Genomic DNA, 21,702 nt, shown 5'->3' with positions numbered 1-21,702 from the left:
CAGATCTATGCTGTGGAAATCATATACTGAAATCATATAATTTGGAATTAGCTAAGTCACCATAGATTTGATTTTACTTAAGATATTTTTATATTTTCTGATGTCATTATAAGCTGTTCTAAACTTATTCTAAAACATCTCCTTTCCTATTGATGCTATTTTTTAAGTAGGTATTGATGCTATTAACTAGTTAAATTTTCAAATTTAAATTAACTTTGGGAATATAAGAAAAGGAATATTGCCATATTTGTTAGTGGTCATCAGTATGCTCTACTTCCTTGAGTACTAGGTGGGACATTAAATAAATTAAGGCTTTGACCATGTCTTTGAGTAAAGGATAGAATAAATGAAAAAGAAAATAAAAATATAAGAAAAATTCAGTAATGTATTCCAGATAAAGTAAAGGGTTTGGAAGTAGAGAATACACCAAGGACCCCCAAATGGAAAGAGAAAAGGATTGAGAGCTAAGAAGAAAATGGGAAGGTGGCAGAATTCTGTTTTCCAGAAGCATCAGAAAAAATAGGATAAAGATAAAAAGGAGCAGTAAGGACTGATTTGGTTTAGTCATATTTCCAGATAGCATGTTATATTGGAATGTAGAGGCTTATGAAGGACAAGGAGGAAATAGTCAGTTAATTCAACCATGGAATGATAAATTAGCTGGTAATGAGTCAACTTCATGGAAAAGAATGTAAATGTTCCTGTTACCAGAGAATCAAACTCCTCTGTCGCTCATGGGAGAGAGGTTCTTGAAGTACCGCTGAAATAAGAATTTTCAGAAGCCCCCACCGGAGAATGAGATGTGGGAAAAGGGACTTTATTTGTGTGAAGTTACATTTCTCAGGTTTCAAAATCCTATTTCCCTTAAGCCAGTCCTGAAAGAGGTGCAGCTGGGGCTCCGGTAGAGCCGAAAACAAGGCCAGAGTTTCTGTTCCATGTTGCAGCCAGGTATAGGTCAGCATCCAAGCTAATTAAAGTCCATTAGTCCATTGTGGGAGTCCCACATGGCTGTGGGCCACATGGGTGCAGAAGAGCACAGCCCCCCACAACAGGAGTCCCAGGAGTCCTGTGCTTGTGTGTGAGAGAGTAAAAACCAGGAGAACAGAGAGCGTGTTCTTTGCTTAGAAGTTTAAATATTCAGGTTTCTCATGCTTGCAGTGGTCATGCTCACCCTGGCCACTGACTTGTTTCCAGGTGTGACTGACAGAGAAGCACCTTTCCACATCCCTCAGACCTTACTAGGCATGTGTCTAAACTGCCTTTGTCCAATCCTTTCCCTCATCAATAAGTGGGAATAGATTTGGAGAGTGTTAAATGCAGCTTTTTGGCAAAGCTGTATAAATGGCATACCTATGGTATCTAGCCTTTCCTTCACTCCTTTCCTGTTAAATACCAACCAGGTTATTACAATGGCATCATTCCCAAGCAGTTACCTATATTTGGAACTTGGAGGTGTAAATACAATGATATTTCTTCTCCATTTTTCTCTCAGATGATTACTGTGGCAGGCAGAATAAAGGCCTCTTCTCAAAGATATCTGGGTCCTAATCCTGGGAACTTGAGAATATGTTATGTAGCAAAGGGGAAACTAAGATTTCAGATTGAATTACATTTTTTAAAATATATTCTATTAATTTTTTACAGAGAGGAAGAGAGTGGGATAGAGAGTTAGAAACCTCAATGAGAGAGAAGCATAGATCAGCTGCCTCCTGCACACCCCCTACTGGGGATGTGCCCACAACCAAGGTACATGCCCTTGACCGGAATCGAACCTGGGACCCTTCAGTCCCCAGGCCGACGCTCTATCCAGTGAGCCAAACCAGCCAGGGCTGAATTACATTTTTTTAATCAGCTGACCTTGAGATGGGAAGATTATCCTGGATTAAAGTAATCATAAGAGCCCTTTTCAGGAAAAGAGAGAAGCAGAAGAATCAGAGTTAGAAAGAGGTGACATGAGAAAGATTTGACCAATCAACACTGGCTTTGAAGGTGGAAGGGGCCACAAACCAAGGACTGTACAGCAGCCTCTAGAAGCTGAAAAGGGCAAGGAAGTAGATTCTCCACTAGAGCCTCCAGAGAACAAACACAGCTCTGACTAGACCTTCGTTTTAGCTTAGTGAGACCCGTTTTAGACTTCTGATTTCCAGAATCATAAGATAATAGTTGGATTGCATTAAACCATAAGGTTTGTGGTAATTTGCTACATCAGCATTAGGAAACAAATACAATTTATGAGAAATGACATGTGAATAAATAATACTGACAAATAATAGGCATAATTTTCCCAAAGATTTTTTTTAATTGAGGTGAAATTTATATACACAATATATAATTATGTAATTTCCAAGTACCATATAATACTGAAGTAGCATTTGGTTCAGTAAAATGTTGTGCAATTACCACCTCTAATTAAAACAAATAATGCAGATAATTATAGTTGTTAATAATTGAGAGGTTACTTATAAAAAATCCTAGTCATACATTTAATTTTGCATGCTTAAAAGTCAAACATTAGACATTTGTATTTTTCACCTAAATTGGGATCAACTGAACAATTTACAAGGGAGTAATGTGGATAAAGTTGAATTAGAAAACATGGAAACATGGTATGTATCTTCTGAGTAATCAGTTGGATCTTAAGCAGAGATCAAAAGACAAACAGAAAGGCCAACAGAGCCTAACCGGTTTGGCTCAGTGGATAGAGCATCGGCTTGTGGACTGAAAGGTCCCAGGCTAGATTCTGGTCAAGGGCATGTACCTTGGTTGCGGGCACATTCCCACTAGGAAGTGTGAAGGAAGCAGCTGATCAATGTTTCTCTCTCATTGATGTTTCTAACTCTCTACCCCTCTCTCTTCCTCTCTGCAAACAATCAATAAAGTATATATATTTGAAATAAAAAAGAAAGGCTGACAGAGAAAGACACAGAGAAGTGTGTGTGGGAAAGGTAGAAATACATAGAGGAATAGATCCATAGAGTGACACACAGGGAAGGAGAAGAGAGAGAGAGAAAGAAACATAAATAGAGAAATAGGAAGATACAAACACATGGACAGAAAGATAGGAGAGAGATATACAGACTAAGAGAGTGCAACAGAAAATAGACAACAATAGAGAAAAGTACAAAAGAACAAACATGATAGACAAAGGGAGGCAGAGAAAACAACAGAATAAAGGCAGTGAATTATTCAACGGGAAACAATGAGACACGGAAATAAGAGTGTTATTGTCACAGAAAGAAGTCAGAGAAGGAAGAAATAGAGGAAGATAGAAGGGAAGAGGACAGACAGATGACAGATAGGTAAGTAGGTAGGTGTAGGTAGGTAGGTAGGGAGAGAGAGAGAGAGAGAGAGAGAGAGAGAGAGAGAGAGAGAGAGATAGTAGGGGACAATTTAAGATGGACATGATAATAGCTTCTTTCCCAAACTTACCACTCAGTTCTGGGGTGACATGAGTGAGCTCCACAAGACCTAGAAATGTTCCTCTGTTACTTTTGCCTCCTGATGAATGAAGTAGGGATTTCCTCCCTTCTGCTGGAATATGAATAATAATAGCATTAGTGTAAGACGGTGGGCATGATGCCAACTTTTAATCCTATTATGAGTAATTTTGCAATTTTTATAGGTCCATAGGATCTTGAGAAGAATGAACTGATAATGAAATTCATTCTAAAGTTCAGGTGGATGCCCCTGGTTTTTGACCTGGGATCCTCAGATCCACTAGTGTCCAATGAAGCATGCTTTCTACTTTGTCAGTAGTGTCTTTCTAATGTCTGAGTGTAGACAAGGACTTAGCCAATTGGACCAATTGATAACTACAAAAAATAGAACCACTAGCAGATGCCAGAATGATTTTAGCTTATGAAGGTCTTCTCAGTGATCATCTGGCAATACAACTCTTAAATTTTCCTCTCAAATACTTTTGTGTTTGTTTTTAAACAAATAATTTGCCTAGTACTAATGGTACAAACAAGTATGATTTGTTTTAAATCATTTAGTTTAATTATTTTCTTATTTGATTTTTCATTTGATTTCTTATTAGACTTTTCAGGTAAAGAATGTGAAGACTCTGAACTGGTTTCTCATTTGATGCCAGGGACCGAGAGCAGAACTGCTGTCTCCCCATTTGCTTGCCTGTCCAACATAACTGATCAAGATTTATTTGATGTTGATGTGATAAATGATGTATGTAAATTTTGATGTGTAACTTTCTTATATCCTGTTTATCATATAAGAGAAATAATTTTATTGATTATAATACTAGCTAAGAGTCCAGTAAAACACCGCCATCTTATTCATATTCTATAATGGTAGTAGTTTTCATTGAAGTGGGGGGGAAATGTTCTCTCTCTGTTTTTTTGTATACATAAGTAGTTTTAAAATAGAAAAATTTATTTAGATAACAAAAATAATGTTATTTTCTCAGTTAATAATCATGTATGAATTATGTTATCTTACTTATGTGAATCATTATAGCATAAGCCCTTACCACTCCAGGTGTGAACCAGAGACTGGCAACATCAGTATCACCTGCTAGAAATGAGGAATATTGGGAGCTATCTCAGAACAATTAAGTTCAAAATATACATTAACATGAAACAGACTTGTAGATAGAGAGAACAGACTGATGGTTTCCAGAGGGGAGGTGGATTGGAGGACTGGGTGTAAAAGGTGAAGGGATAGAGAAGCACAGATTGGTAGTTACAAAATAATCATGGAGGTGTAAAGTACAGCATAGAGAACGTAGTCAATAATAACTCTGTATGGTGCCAGATGGGTCCTGGAAATATTGAGGGGAACATTTTGTGAAGTATATGATTGTCTATCCACTATGCAGTACACCTGAAACTAATACAAAATAATACTGAACATAAACTGTAATTGAAAAAAATAAAAATGTTAAAAAATAGAATAAAAAAACCCAAAACATTGGTGCCCTGCTATAAAATATTTGAGGAAGATTGTATTTGCTTAACTTTTGTGAACCCTGCACCTAAAAATGGTGCTCAGTGAAGAGTAGAAACTCAATACTTACATATTAAGCACTTTAAAAAATATATATATTTTTATTGATTTTAGAGAGGGAGAGAGAAAGAGAGAGAGAGAGAGAGAGAGAGAGAGAGACATCAATGATGGGAGAGAATTATTGATTGGCTACCTCCTGCACGCCCCATACTGGGGATCAAGCCTGCAACCTGGGCATGTGCCCTGACCACGGAATTGAACCGTGACCTCCTGGTTCACAGGTTGATGTTCAACCACTGAGCCATGCTGGCCGGGCCGTATCAAACACTTTAATTTTTAAAATTGACACAAGAGCTGCTCCCTTTACTGCCCCACAAGATTGGGAGTAATGAGACTGCCAGTCCTACCTTCACACCTGACAGCTTATCCATAGCATGTTGGTGGAAATAAATTTCAATGACTGTGAGTATATCCTTGGACAAAACCAGATACTTATATCCTGCAGGACAAAATAGATGTATGTGGGGGGAAAGAAAGAACAAGCACTATTATTGTTGCATGTAGCTGATCCTATCTAATAAAAAGGTGATATGCAAATTAACCATCACTCCGTCACAAAGATGGAGGTGCCCATAGCCACAAGATGGTACACCCAGTCCTCTCAACCCCGCTGGAGTCCCCCAGTTCCAGGGGGGCCAGGCCAGGCTCAGAACACTTGCGTTCTTTGCAGGCCGGGCCTCTAGTACCAAAATAAGTTTGTAAGCTCACAAATATCTTTTAAGGAAAAACTATTTTTAAAATATTTGTAATATATTTCTGAGATGATAAAAGTAACTATGTCTCTTCAAATTCTGAATAAGTTAGATATATAGTTTTTGTGATTTTTAAAAATATTTTTAATATTTTGAATATCAATGTTTTACTGACTTTATTTGGTCAGTTATGTTCAAGTTTGGAGAACTTTAAACACTGAGCATTTGAGAATATTTTATTTAGATATATTGGGTTGTTTCAGTTAGCTAGATGTCATGAACCACAATAATCAAGTTTTAGAATAGATTGAAGCATATCTCAAAAGAAAATGCTAACAGTCTAAAATCTCTGCATTCCTCAGGCTATGTTACGAACAATTGATGTGAATGTTCAAAACATCCCTTTCCTTTGCTTGAATAAATATGATACGAATGGAAGGAAGCGTCCATTGAATGGTTATGTATTGAACTTCTATAAAAACCGTTCCCTGTCAGCACTAACTTTGGATAATTGGTATGACTTTTTCTATTTTAACATCTTTATACTAGTAGACATATGTGTGTTTGTGTAATTAATGTTTGTTGTGCTGTGGCATTGTAACTTATGAGGATGATTTTAAGGTGCAATTACTTAAGAAGAGTCATAAAGATGCATTTTACTCAAAACTATTTTAAAATACTACTTATTATTGAGGGGAAGGTCACATAACATAAAAATAACCATATGAACGTGAACAATTTGGCCACATTTGGTACATTCGTAATGTTGTACAAACAACTACCTCTATCTAGCTGCTAAACATTTTCCTTAAACCAAGGGTATATAGTTGGATGATGCTTATTTTTTATCCATTTGACCAGTCTTTTTCTTTTCATCAAATAAGTTAATTTATTTACATTTAAAATAATTACTGATGAGGAAGAACTTACTTTTCCATTTTTGTATTTGCTTTTTATGTCTTATACCTTTTTTGTTTCTACGGGATAGTTTCTGATAATTTTATCAATGGGCACATTTTCTTGTTTCTTCTCATGCTTCAAAATTGTTTTTGAGAACTGTACATTTGAATATTAAAACGTTGTATTTCTGAAATTTTCTCGATTTTCAGGTTTTGTTGTTTTTGTTTCTAGCTGTTCACCATAGCTATTGTTTTGCTTAGTGGCTTTTCTAAATAAATTTTTTAAAGTCTGTATTCTTCACTGTGTGTGATCTCTGAAGTCCTTGTGTCTTTAGTTTGTATTCAGCTAGTGTTTTGACGAAGATGTTTTTGAACACAAGAAGGGGGGGGGAGAAGAAGAAGGAGGAAGAGGAGAAGAGGGGGAAAAATGGAAGAAAAAATTTCTCCCAATTTTTGCATTTCGGCTCTATGTTAAGATACTCCTATCCACACTAAGTTTATTGACAATTCTGCCTTACGCTTCACTTCCTGCTTGCACTAATCTTAGAGATCAGCCAGGGGGTCTTCTCAGCTATTTCCTGAGCATGCGTCCTGCCCTAGGTATGAGAATGGTTTTCTAAATGTTTAATATACTGGTTACTCTTTCCCAGCTTTTTCTCACAGGCTTTCATTATTCAATCATTTTGACACAACTGCAATCTTTCGCCCTAGGTAGCTGCAGTAGTTCCCCTGACTTTCCATTTGTCCTTCCTGAGTTTCAAGCTAGGCAAAACAAAGACAAGTGCCTCACCTCAGGCCTTCACACAGTTCCCAGACAGGTTAGAACAGACTGATGAACACACCCCTTGTTAATAAGGTCAGCTCTGCTCCCCCTGGAATCAGGGGTCAGGGCCACACTGGGAACACAGACTGCCCCTGTGCTGGAAGAACTGTGGGGAGAGGGCAAATAAAGATCTCACAAAGCTTCCCCTACCTTTTTCATTATTTGAGTTAAACCTTTGACTGTTTTCCAGAGTTCTAACAATGTTGATTCTGACAGTTCCTGCATATATTTTACATTTATACATATATATGTATTATGCATCTATACATATAATATATATGTGTAGTATATATATTGATGTTTCTGTGAAGAGACGGGTCCTTGGAGCTGCCTACACTGCATTTTCAGTGGCATCTCTTATATTTGGCACCATTTTGAATATGTGTGAAATACTTAAATTCAGTAATAATAATAATATGCTGATATATGAAAACTGCAAGTCATAATTTTTTTATAGAAATGCTTAGCCTCTACTAGTTTAGTCAATTTAGGAGTAAAATGAGCATAGTAAAATACTGGGTGCAAAGGACACAAACACTTCTCTGCAGTCTTTCCATATGTGTTTTTATTTTTTGTGGAAAGGTCAGAATTAGGTAGTCACTTATTATTTCCTTTACTGTAGATTGATGACACACCAAAAAGCAATGTATTCTTTAAATGTTACTTTGTCTTTTTCCCCCCATAGGTTAAATATGGGAGATGCTTTTACTCTTATCAGGGATTTTGCACTGACTGTTCAGTCCATCAGGTATAGTAAAGATTTTTGCATTTAAAGATCCTATAGCCAGCAAAGTACCATTAAGTAGAAATAACAATGGTAATAATTTAAACTCTTAATCTTTTACAGGATTTCACTGAGTGAATTATGTGATGATGAAGATGACAATGTTGTGTTAGCATTTAAACAGCTGAGTAAAGCATTCAATTCAGTCTTAAGAAAAAAAGCAATAGACTGAATATTACATTTTACTCAAGTACTGTGCTCCTAGAAAACAGAAAGGGCCAAGAAATGTTCCGGCCCTTTTGTGTCTCACAAAATGGTTTACCGCAAAGAACCACCCTTTCTTCTGTGACATAGATTAGATTTACAGGTAACACCCTTGTGTTCCTATGATAATCTTCAATATCCACTCCCAACTCCCATTCTTTGCCTCCTAAATGATTAGCTGAACTGTTCCCTCCTGCTGACAAAAACCTGCTTGCTTGCCTTGACCAATGTTAGTTAGGCTTCTCCCCTCCCCAGAGGTCCTGACCCTTAATCTACCCTTAGGGCCTTCCTGAAAATCACCTAGGGGCATTCTCAGATCAGCTATCCCTGATCAACTGTCCAATCTCAGAGCAACTATGACTAGGAAGCTCAACCAAAGACATCCCCAGATTACCACACATTCATGCCATTTCTTCATACATAATTATTTCTAGCCTTGTTTTTCTATCCATAGAAATTAAAATTATGTTCTGACTGACCTTGAGACCACCGAAAATCTCACAGGCAGAGTGCTTTTCTATTTCATCAGCCCCCCTTTCCCTATTGCACTAGGCCTCTCCACTTGTAGCAGTAATTGTGTGTTTTTCTTCAAATAAAGTCTCTCATCATTTAAGTCTGGATTTGTTTTTTATTTGATTTTCTTGCTGTGCTGATGAAATAAAATGTATTACCTAGCTAAAGTGTAGATTTCACAGTTTATTGAAAAATTTATTGAAAGATGTCCATTGAGGAAATTTTTTATTTTTTATCTAAATTCTCAACAGCAATTCTAACAATTTTTTTCTTCCAAGAATTTTAGCTTGTATAGTAGCTATGTCAAATGTCTTGAGCAATTACTATTTTTAGCTTTAAATGTAATGATATTTCAAAAGATAGAAACCAAGCTCAAGTTAAAATAATATAATATCATATACCATAGCAATAAGTTGAATTATTTTATTTTATTTTTCAACAGCTTATATTCAATATTATTTTGAATTAGTTTCAGGTTTATAGCATAGTGGTTTGACAATCATATACTTTACAAAGTATATTTCAAATATTTCCTAATATTTCAAATATTCACCTGGCACCACACATAGTTATTACAATATTATTGATATATTCTCTATGCTGTACTTAACATTTTGTGTAACTGTGACTATTTTGTAACTACCAATTTGTTCTTAATCCCTTTACCTTTTTAACTCAGCCCCACAACCTCCCCTCTCTGGCAACCACCAGTCTGTTCTCTATATCTATGAGCCTGTTTCTATTTTGTTTTTTCACTTATTTTTGTTCTTTAGATTCCACTTACAAGTGAAATCATATAGTATTTGTCTTTCTCTGTCTGGCTTATTTCACTTAGCATATTACCCTCTAGGTCCATCCATGCTGTAGCAAAAGGTGAGATTTCATTCTGTGGCTGAGTAATATTTCATTGTGAATCTTACACAATGAAAGTAATTTCAGAAGTCTGAATTGTCCTATGTTGTACCCAGGCATTGTGTGCTAAATGCCCTGTGTCATTCCTCCCATCAGACACTGGGTTCTGAGTACATCTTTCCTTTCTCCTGACACCAGTAGAAACAGATCTATAGGAAATGGGCAATAGGCAACTAAAAAATGTTGCAGTGGAGTAAAGCACTTCTATCAGTTTCACCAGTTCATCTAGATTTATTGCATATATGTTCTCATTTTCCTTGGGTGACTTCATGAATCACTGCTGTCCATGATCTCAGTTTTTGTGTTTCCTCTTACTTTGGGAGCCTCTGTTGTGGGCTCATCTCTGCTTTTACTCTAGGCTACGTTGTGGCATTAGTCTAGATTCTCCCCCAAATCTGACCTCAGTGAGTATTTTTTTGTTGTTGTTGCTTGCTGCTCCTAATTTACTGAATGTTGAAACACATAAGGGATGAGGCTAAACTGATGGCACAAAGCATGAAGTAATTTTCAAAAGACTTTGATGCTGATGTTAAGAAGTGAAAACAAAAAGCAATGAGCAAATGGTTGTTTAGGCACCAACATTAAAAAAAAAATTAGCTAGAAATAAATTGCGTTTACCAGAGTGGTTATCAAACACACACACACACACACACACACACACACACACACTCTTATTTTTACATCAAAGTGTCTTGCACATCTGAGCCTGACAAGCATATATCTGACTGCATTGTGCTGTATAATACCTTTCTTTTCTTTTCTTTTTCTTTTTTGATCCTCATCTGAGGATATGTTTATTGATTTTAGAGAGAGAAGAAGGGAGAGAGAGAAACATTGATTGGTTGCTTCCCATACGTACCCTGATCAAGGATCAAATCCACAAACTTTTGGTGTATGGGACAATGCTCCAACCAACTGAGGCACCTGGCCAGGGCCAGAACACTTTATCTGCTTTTAAAGATGGCTTTACATGTTCACTCTAGATTTATTGCGTTTGTCCAAGAGTTTTAAAAATTCTTCTAAGGGGCGTGGCCACACATTGTGTTTCCATTAGTCTCCCAAAGCATGCTAAGGGCAGCCATAAGCAGAATCTCTTGTTGTACAAAGTCAATGGTTTATATTTAAATAAAATCGAATTCAAAGTAATAATTTTTTATTATTCCATTATACACAATTTAATAAATGTTTGATTTAGATAATAAGTAAAAACCCAGTCTCACATAAATGTATCAACACAGTTTTCTTTGGCTTAGAATAATTTTAAAGATAGAAGAGGGAATATGATTCATAGTTTTGTTACAATGCTACTAACAATGCAAATTCACGACAAAATCTGTATTTGACATGTCTATGAAGAGGCGTGCACAGTGCTCCAAAGCCTTCCCCCGATTCAGTAGTCTTCAGCATCCCCAGCACAGATGGCAAGCAGCGCTTTCTCGTAGTGCCCTGAAGCAAAATTCTGTAAGAAATAATGCATTTTAAATCAAATGTCACAATATTTCTAAAAAGAAGCATAACTTCTCTGAACTACAGTATGAAAGACCCATGGGCTATTAGCCTATTCAAAAGTATTTACTTTTTCATCTAAAGATTTTAATGTTTCCTGAGAATTATTCCCAGTGGAAATTGCTGAAATATAATACCATGGTCGATAGAATGGGGTTTATATACAGTTGATTGAACCCTAATGTGTATTTATAAGAAGAGTAACTTGAAGTAGCATTAAATCGTCTTCTCAACTTTAGAAAGAAGTTTTCTAATATTGCTATAAATCTTGATAGTGTGTGTGTGTGTGGGGGGGGGGGCAAATTGGCAATATGCCTTAAAAAGACTTCTAAATGTTAACATTAATCAATGAAGTAATTCTACTTCATGAAATCAATCCAAAGGAAATAATTATCAATTATTTATGAGCATGAAGATTTATGCTATAATATATATGATAATGAAAAATTAAAAAGCAATATGTAATAATGTGGAGTAGTTCATGTACTTTCCAAGTTATGCAATAAAAATACTCCTCTGAGTGGTAAAACATATATATATATATATATATATATATATATATATATATATATATTTAAAAAGACAGAAAGCATCTAAAATAAATTTTATGATGGTTATTATCTGTGGTGGACAATTAGGGTAACTTATCTTCTTTTTATTCGCTTCTATTATTTCTAAGTTTTTCAAAACAATGAGAGTAGTAAATAAATGGAATTCTAAAACCTATCTTTGTTAAGAATCAATCATCATATTAATGTTCTCTTATACAATGTAATGTAATTATAATTTACTGCTTTAAACCAACATAGTAAAGTGAAATATTAATATGTAAATATTAGTAGATTTTGACGTGGCTGTAATTATTTGCAGTAAATGTATTATAATTAGTTTAGTTAGAAAATGAGTTATGACATGCATTTCTCAATGAGTAATGTTTATCATCACTAAAAATTTAGGGTTTGAAATGGGTTAACAAGAGTTTAATCAAAGACACAGGGATAAGATTTATCTCAACTGGTCTACCAAAACTCTTCCTCCTAAAAACCACTTTGGCTACTCAGGGGCCTATCAGGTCTTCTGTTTTTGTGGTCTCTTGATCTTTGGGTTGTTGAGTTGCTTCTGTATCTCACTTTCTATTAAAAAGCCATTCATGCAATTGAAAATTTCAGTGGAAACCATTGTGAACAAGGTAAGTATGTGGGAAATAGAATTTAAAATATATCCTCAGGGTCTGTGCTTGGTTTAAGGTTCCACTGGTGCCATCTTGAAATTCTTTATAATTTTTGTAAAAGGGATCTATCATTTTCCTTTTCTATTCGGTACCACAAATTACATAGGTGGTTCTATATAGTATGATAATTCTTTGCTAGGTTTTATCAAAATCCAGGGTAAAGTTCAAACATATCAGAATGATAAAACTGGCTTGCTTACTTCTGAATCATTACTTCTTCCCCTTTCAAAAGCTAAAGGGATAGGAATGCATAGAATTTTACATATCAGCATTAAATTCCTCCAAATTACCATCTATGGCTATCCTGCCTACTATGACAATATGGGAGGACAGCTGAACTGATCTTAGAAACCTTTTCACAATGTGGTCTTCTTGCAAAATGTATTTTTCTCAATGCTGGTCATACTTCAGTTCTTCAGCATTTAGCTCATAAAACACAATTACACAATTAGGAAATTAATGCTGTGTGTGATTACATCAATGATGTTTGCTTAAAACATGTGAAAGAGGAATAAGATCTGTAACTGATGTGGAGGGATTTCCTCAGTACTCTTGTTGCACTAGACTGCCTGATGTACTGAAGTCCATTATCCCTGTCAGTTTACTTAACTTGTTAGATTATAACATGAAGTTATTTAACCTAAATCTCTTATTTAAGTTTCAAAAAGAACCAACTATGGGTCAAAATAAATCACGTATGGGAGGCTTACTTTGATATCATGAAATAGGGATTTTCCATATCTCTCTTTGTATCGTTTCCTGATGGTCATCAGGTCAATTTCACTTCTGGCAATGAGAATCCTAATTACAGTTTTATTATGGAAACCAAAGTCCTAAAAGATACAGAAAAGGGAAGAAAAAAAATTAGAGAATAGTACCTTATAATTTATCTGTCTAACATAGACCCCTCCTCTTTTCTATAGCAACTTGCTCTTCTCCCTGCATCCCTCAACCACGGGCATCACCATTCAGGGAGTGCCCAAGTCAGATTCAATTATAAAAATTAAAATTTTAGGTACTTGAAATATTTGCTGATTTAAGCTCAAATACTGAAAAATAAAAATAAAAAATCAATATTTGTGTACTAGCTTCAGAAAGAATAGTTTTACAACTTGTCTCTTTAAATGGAGGAATGGTGACATCCAGTGGCCAGTCAGCATAAACTAATATTTGATGTCAATGTTTTAGGTGCAGGCCCACTAAAAAGCTTTACCTAATTTGAGGTGACTAAAATGAGTGATCTAACCAAATTTCCATATTTAACTCACATATCATTCACTGGAGGAAGACACAAAGATTTTCTCTGGCTAGGGGTTGTGAACACAGCTTTGGACCAATATTGTACATTTAAGAGCCTCATGTATGACAAATTTAATTATTTGATAAATATATAATCCCCCTCTTTACTTTCATACCATTTGGGGGTACACATAACTTCCTGTTTGCATTGCAACACACAGCAGGGGTACAGTTTTTATTTAGCAGCAGAATAAGTAGCCCTCATGTGGGCATAATAAGAGTCGGTAATTGTGATTATGTTCCCATCTTCACTCACAGGTGAAGCTTTATTCTATTGTTGGAGAAGAAAACTGTTGTAATCATCTAATAGCATTACCCAATACACCCTTTTATATAATTTTTTAAAATCAAATCAACATTTTCTGCTTGGAAATAGAATAAAAGAGAAATGGAGGATAATGAACATTTAATCTTCCTTTTCTGAGGATACATAGGTTCTTGCACATAAATAAGAAAAATACTCTTTACACAATGTATGTAGCAGAAATATTCTTGACAATTAGCATAATATCCCAGTGTGGTGGAATAAGAACTATAATTTTAACAAACTATAAGAAGTTTGTTAAAATTTATTTGAGAAAAAAATACTCTTACGATTAAAATTACCGTACTAGTGGGTTGTTTTAAATAATTTCCATTGAGTTTTCAAGGCTTTGACATATGTATAATGATTTGTATCAGGCCTTTTCTTTTTCTACATATGTTTTGTGCACATAATGGATAAGGTATGAATTTTCTCAGGCATTTAAGTGTTAGTTTCTTTAAAAATGAATGAACCAAAGGATGTGAAATTGACTAGCATACTAAACTACTGAAAAACATTCTCACTTAACAAAAATAGTTTTAGAGTTTACTGCTGTCTAACTATATTTTTTGAGTATTATTTTTAAAATAAGATTTGATGTTTAAATATAACCACTGACATTATTTTGTGTTTTTAAATTTCAGGAATGTGCAATTTCTTACGCAGAGTATGTAATGTTTTGACATTTTCTGCTCTATGCCATATGTTTTGCACTTGCAGTAAGTATGAGGTTAAGGTCTTTAGCAAGATACAAAAGCATTTAACCCAACGTGGTGACTCATTTGGTTAGAGCATCATTGTCCTGTGCACATACCTAGGTTTTGAGAGGCAACCTCTCTCTCTCTCTCTCTCTCTCTCTCTCTCTCTCTCTCTCTCTCTCTCTCTCTCTTCCATAAACACATCCTCGGGTAAAGATTAAGGAAAAAAGAATAAAGCATTTGGATTTACCAGTTTGTTCAGTTGCTAAGAAATGCTAAAGCACATGCAGAAGCTAGGCCCCAAGGAATCATATTTCTTAGGTTCCTCAATTTGATATAGGAAGAAGAGGATTATTTTTATTTGATGGGTATCATTTGGTATATAATATATTTTTCACTTGAACATATTTTCTTTTTAATGAGTATACTTGTACACAAGTTTAAAAATGACAATCAATATTTAAATAATGGAAGTAAAATTAGTAACTTGAGGAAGTAGACACGACTTCTGGAGAAATTTTTTAAATATGTGGGTCATACTTACATGGATTGCACTATGTAGTCTATAAGCAAAGTAGGCTGGTTTGTCTCGAACACAGAGAACTAGAAAAAAATCAGAGAAAAAAAGAAAGTTTGAGAGCAACAATATATATTTTCTCCAAAATTTGAGAAACAATGAGCACACTATTTTTCTGTTACAGTCTTGGAAAGGTCTTTGTGAGCTCTATGTAGGATCTGTCATTATATACTGTATTGCAATTTCAACATTGAGATTAGTGGTAACCAATAAAAAACATAAAGAAATCTACACTAATAAAGGAGAAAAATGGTAATTGGCATATGACGCTACCCTTTTCATTGGCTAATCAGGGCTATATGCAAATTAACTGCCAACTAAGATGGCAGTTAACTGCCAACAAGATGGCGGCTAATTTGCATATGTAGCCACAATGCAGGGAGGCGAAAGGGAAAGCAGGAAGAAGCCCCCTGCCACTGACAGTGATGGAAACCCAGGGGGGAGCTAAGAGCTGGGGGGCAGGGCAAAGGCCTCCCTGGGGCCGCCTTTGCCCTGCACCCCAGCCATGATCGGAGAATCAGGCGCCTTTTCCGCCCTGGCCAGTGATAGCAGGAAGTAGGGGTGGAGCCAGCGATGGGAGCTGGGCACAGTCGAAGCTGGCAGTCCCAGGAGCTAGGGGTCCCTTGCCTGGGCCTAAAGCGAAGCCCACAATCGCGGGGCCGCTGCCACTGCAGGTCCCTGCTGCCCAGGCTGGACGCCTAGGCCAGAGGCGTTAGGCCTGGGCAGGGGCGGAGCCTGCAACCGCCGGGGAGCTGGGGGTCCCCTGCCCAGGCCTGACACCTCTGCCAGAGGCCTCAGGCCTGGGCAAGGGGCCGATCAGGTGATCGGAGGGTGATGGGGGTCTATGCCTCTGGCCGAGGCATCAGGCCTGGGCAAGGGGCAGAGCCAGCAATCATAGGGGTCTGGGGGTCCCCTGCCCAGGCCTGACACCTGGGCCAGAGGCATCAGGCCTGGGCTGGGGGCAGAACCAGTGATGGGGGGAAATGAGGGTCCCCTGCCCAGGCCTGACGCCTCTGTCAGAGGCATCAGGCCTGGGCAAGGGGCCGATCCTGCGATTGGAGGGTGATGGGGGTCAACGCCTGAGGGCTCCCAGTATGTGAGAGGGGGCAGGCTGGGCTGAGGGACACCCCCCCACACACACACACACCCAGTTATTTCCTCCATAAAATGTGTCCTCTTTATCTGAAAATTAATAGAGCTTCAAAAAGACCCAGGTTACCACCACTGTTATAGATTTTTATTACTGTAGAATTCAATGTGACATAACCCCTTACAAGTGGTTCATCTTCCTGAACACTATTTTTAGGATATAGATTTGTGAATAGATCTAAATCTCTTAAGAAGAAACTATATGGAAAATAACTGGTCTATATCAGTGTTAGAAATCATTTCATCAAAACAATGATAGCATTAGAACAGCCTAAGAGTCTAGATAACAGTAGTCCTTGATAAAAGTCAGTTGATGATTATAGACATTCAATATTATTTATTTGAATAAGTCAATCAATTAAGAAAGAAATGAGTAATGTATGTATGTCTATAACTTCTATACAAAATAAATAGAATGCTGCTAGAATGTAAGTGCCTTAAGGATGGGGACTTTTGTTGCTTTTGTTGTGGTTTTACTGTCCCATATGCAGTGCCTAAATCAATGACCAAAATAATAAATAATTAATATGAATGAATGAAGCAGTTAAATTGTTTTGTTATTTCTAATGTCCACTATTTTCTGTCTGACGCCCACTGCTTTGTGCTTTTTTTGTGTGTTTTTTATTTTATTTTATTAATTTTAATTATTTATTTATTTTTATTTTTTTCATTCTTTATTGTTTAAATTATTATACATAGTATTACATATGTCTCCTTTTTCCTCCATTGACCTCTCCCTGGCCACCCCCCCCTGGGCCCCCCTAATGTCTGTGTCCATTGGTCATGCTTATATGCATGCATACAAGTCCTTTGGTTGATCTCTTACCCTCTGCTCCCCTGTCTTCCCTCTGAAGTTTGCAGTCTGTTTGATGCTTCTCTGTCTCTGGATTTATTTTTGTTCATCAGTTTATGTTGTTCATTATATTCCACAAATGAGTGAGATCATGTGATATTTATCTTTCTCTGACTGGCTTATTTCACTTAGCACAGTGCTTTCCATGTCCATCCATGCTGTTGCGAATGGTAAGAGTTCGTTCTTTTTACTTTGTTTGTGGCTGCAGTCTAGTGGAAAGAGAGCTCTATCTGGAGATTCAGATGGCATGGGTTCTAGTTATATCTTGATAGCTAATGAGTTGATAGACTTTGGAGTAGTCGCTTAACCTCCTTAGGCCTTGTGTGCAAAATGAGGAGTTTAGATGTGAGTATGCAATTATTAAATTATATTGAAAATTTACTGAAATGTATGTACATTATTCTCAGAAAAATACACAAGTGTTCATATTTTGTATACTATTTTAGGGATTTCATAGAACCCACCAAACCTTTTTTATGGAACCCTAGCTTAAAATTTCTTAAAATTCTGTTATTTTTCAGCTTCCATGCCCATGTATGTCTTTGTCACTTTAGAGATGGAAAAACCACAATATTCATTCGTTCAACAAATATCTGAGTACTTAATGTTTGCCTACTAAAAGCAATATATTAAAACGATCCCTTATTTGTAATGTTTGCAATGTGTGCTCTCAAGCCATAGCACAGCACAGAGGAAAGCTTGGGAAGTTAATAGCAGTTTTTACGGATAGTTACCACTGTTTCTCCTTTATGTGGGGATACTTTCATTCACTTAGGAGGAAGCGGAAAGTATACTTCCTCACAGTAGCCTGAAGAAATCACCACTAAAGGAACAACTTGGTAAATCTTTTTCTATAGTAAGACTTACCCCTAAAGGCATCAATTTATTAGACATGGTATCAAAACACTCTTTTCCTCATGGAGAAAAATAACCCATATTGTTAGCATTAATCTGCTCTTTAACAAGGGAATGGAAAACAAATGAATTTAAAGGTGTGAGATCCCAATTACGGGAGAGAGAGAGAGAGAGAGGGAGAGAGAGAGAGAGAGAGCGAGAGAGAGAGACAGAGAAAGAAAAAGAGAGAGAAAGAAAAAGAGAGAACACATTTGAGAACCCAATGTTTCCTAGTATGGAAGTTGAACCAGCTATTAGGGAAGTATGTTCATTCATTAAAGTGGTCAGTGTGCCAGTTTAGTGCATTGGATCTGTAGCTGATGTACTTTTCCTCTATAAAGTTAACATCCCTTCTAAATAACTAAATTTAGGAGAAAGTGACTCAACCAATAGCTTACTCATGCATCTTTAACATAATCAGAGCCAATCAGCATTTGTGGTGGAATAAAAGGTCTGCTGTACACTAACTAAAATATTACTCACCTATCGCAACTAGCAACTCTTGAAAGTATCCATCATAGCATTCGTTAATGGCATCCACTATGTCTTGCCCAGAAATATTTTGAAATTCCTGGAATACTTTAACAAATTGATATAATTCAATAGAAATATCATAGATTTATAAATATAATACATTTAAAATACAAATATTGATTACATTGCTATACACAGGGAAGGTAAATAAAGTATAGGGGTGGGAGTTGGGTTGAAGTAGACCATCTTTTAAAAATGTTTATATATTTCTGTATGTCTTATATACGTAAGAAAACAAAAGAATTTAAAAAATAAGAGAAACACAAAGGTACAGCAGTTTGGGGAAAATCAAAGTGCAAACTAATATGAGTGCAACTCTTAGATCAATACAGCAGCTTCACATAATTCATGATGTCAAAAGTAATGATCTTGACTCATAATAGGCTGATTAAGCTATGTTCACTATATAGTTGAGTAAGTTCTCCATCAAAATTAGAGATGGTTTTTAAAGGTTCATTATTTAAAGGTTATATGCAGTTATTGGAAAAAATAAAATTATAGCGAAATTTTATGCCTTAGTAATATTTTTAGGTGAAGCATGTCTGTATAAACACAATTCCAAATCAGTACCTTTGAGATAACTGGCTTTTCTTCTATTTATATGTAACATTCCTCCCCCACACTCCTATTTTTTTCCCCGTTAATTACTTGCTTTCTACTATATAATCAGTTAAGTATCTGAAAAGAAACCTGATTACTAATTACCCAGCCACAGCTGTTGGTAACTCTTGTTGCACAGGATCACCTGTAGCATGGTTTTGTGTTCCCCTGTCTTCCGCTGACAGGCTTCCCACAGGACCTGAAACATCAGAGATGCAGGAAGGAGCACCAGAACCTCCCCAGGCCACACCAGTTTAATAATCAATGGGTCTTTACAGTCATTCTGAGAGCTGGTTCTACTTACCATTGCATCCTGAGCAGCCATGGCAGGGTCTGTGTAACCTTCCTCTCTGCTTCCCTGTAAAGTAAGCACGGGTTTTCCTTTGTAACTGTACTTAACTGACAATTTATATAGAATTATTGGGACAAAAACCTTTGAATCGCAAACACATTGGTAATTCCTAAGAAAGTTCTATCATTATTTAGAGTTAGCCTTATCTTTCTTGAATACTTTATGAAATATCTTTTCTTTAAATGTGGGTTCTTTTGTTTTATTTTGTTTTTCTTTGCAGCAGTGGTAATATTTCAAAGATGTTGAAATGTTCTTCACTTTTCCAAGTTTCTGTGCAGTATCTTCTTTACCATAAAAAAGAGCATCCAGCGCCTGGCCGTGGGTGGTAGAGATGAGATTTAACATTGTTAGAGTGAAAATGCACAGAGGAAGAATGAGTTAATATTCGGTCTCTGACATATGAGATGAGATATATGCAACAATAAAATAACCATGAAATCTAGATTTGGTGGAGTGCCAATACTTTGTGATTTGTTTTATCCCCATCCCTTCATTATATAAAGAATAGACATGGCCAAGTTGACCTAAGGAATGTGCCTTTCCAAATAGGAGGACCCAATGCAGGATCCTCTGGTCGCTGAGTAATATGCAGGCAAGAGGGAAGAAGGAGGTAGGAGAGATAAGCGATCAGTTTATTTAGCCTTTCATTTGGGTTGAGATGTAGAGAAACGGCTTTTTAAAAATTTTTATTTCATCCCCCCCCCCCCCATATATTCTGTACTAAGAAAACACTGAAGGATAAAGTGGTTTCTTCTAGCGTCTTTTCAGACTCCGGAAAGGGCCACATTGCAGTGATATGAAGCACAACTGGGCAGAGGGAGGTGCTGAATATAACTCTCTTGAATTAATCTTAACACCTAAGTGACATGAATGGGTCCCAAATTTCTTCTCTGCTCCCGATGGAGGAACTGGCATGCCAGCTGAGATTCTGGTTGGCGAGTTTGACAGATGGAACTGTTTATGACCATGGCAGAGACAGACTGTTCCAGAAGCCAGGGGTTATGTGGTAGACCACTTGGCTGGAACTGTGTGAGAGACATGGCTAGTCTTTAGGAGGATTCTTCAGCTCCAGAGAAAGCAATGATGAGGCTAAACCATCATGAGAGTTTACTTGGCTCTGACCAAATGGTGACCAAAAATAAACACATAAAGCTCATAAATTCACCAGCTGTATGGTTTGACAGCGAACACTGAGAAACACTCATATCTTGGACTTCTACCCCTTACATGCTAATGTCCAGAGTTGCCCACAACTACCCTTCCATAGCTGAAATGAGCAAGGATGTAGAACACATCTTGATGATCTGGGGACACTATTGCTCTCCTGTTGCCAAGACATCTCATAAACCACACTCACCTCTCCACCAAGTGCCATCTTAAAGAGAAGGAGGGCCAGGAATCTGACAGTTGAGTATTTAACTCAATAAACATATAAATGCTATTGAACATGTACTCTCACATTGACTGTTCCACATATTCTATATATTAAATTTTCCATATTAGATTAAATATTGGTTCTTTCCTCTTGCGAACCAAAAAATTGAAGGCAAATGGGAAAGATCAATATATTCCCAGTGAAATTTTCTTGTGACTACATTTTAGCTGTGGAAATTTAATATGTTTAATCATAACTCAGAAGTTGTGTATGTGTATCATCTAGCGGAGTACAGCTAAGGAAAAACTTACTGAGCCTATCAGACACAATAAAATATCAGGTGACTAAGAACGCACACATGCAATTCTTATTTTTAAAATCTGTGTATTTACATATAAAACTGTCCTTTATACATAGATAAGCAAGAAATAGAAGACAACATTTAAAGTGAATGTACTTTCATTGATTGGTAAGATATGGG

General features: G+C 36.5%; 2 protein-coding genes across 2 annotated transcripts in view; one reads left to right on the top strand and one right to left on the bottom strand.

Moving 5' to 3' along the window:
- Positions 1–9,021, top strand: part of LOC118659241 (probable ATP-dependent RNA helicase DDX60) — a 90,225-nt gene extending 81,204 nt beyond the window's left edge. Inside the window, exons 35-38 of the mRNA XM_036315482.1 lie at positions 4,040–4,182; positions 6,077–6,228; positions 8,122–8,184; positions 8,284–9,021. Coding sequence (XP_036171375.1) covers positions 4,040–4,182; positions 6,077–6,228; positions 8,122–8,184; positions 8,284–8,392 — 467 coding nt within the window. The 3' untranslated portion in view covers positions 8,393–9,021. The remainder of the gene's footprint in view (positions 1–4,039; positions 4,183–6,076; positions 6,229–8,121; positions 8,185–8,283) is intronic.
- Positions 9,022–11,239: 2,218 nt separating this feature from the next.
- ANXA10 (annexin A10) overlaps positions 11,240–21,702 on the bottom strand; it is a 44,599-nt gene continuing 34,136 nt past the window's right edge. The window contains exons 6-11 of the mRNA XM_036314019.1: positions 19,799–19,852; positions 19,600–19,693; positions 18,844–18,939; positions 15,432–15,490; positions 13,297–13,419; positions 11,240–11,308 (exon numbers count right to left, since the gene is read on the bottom strand). Of these exons, the coding sequence (XP_036169912.1) occupies positions 11,240–11,308; positions 13,297–13,419; positions 15,432–15,490; positions 18,844–18,939; positions 19,600–19,693; positions 19,799–19,852 (495 nt within the window). The remainder of the gene's footprint in view (positions 11,309–13,296; positions 13,420–15,431; positions 15,491–18,843; positions 18,940–19,599; positions 19,694–19,798; positions 19,853–21,702) is intronic.

Source organism: Myotis myotis, unplaced genomic scaffold (genome assembly GCF_014108235.1).
Source record: "Myotis myotis isolate mMyoMyo1 unplaced genomic scaffold, mMyoMyo1.p scaffold_m19_p_6, whole genome shotgun sequence".
NCBI lineage: Eukaryota > Metazoa > Chordata > Mammalia > Chiroptera > Vespertilionidae > Myotis > Myotis myotis.
This window is presented reverse-complemented; position numbering and strand designations above follow the sequence as displayed.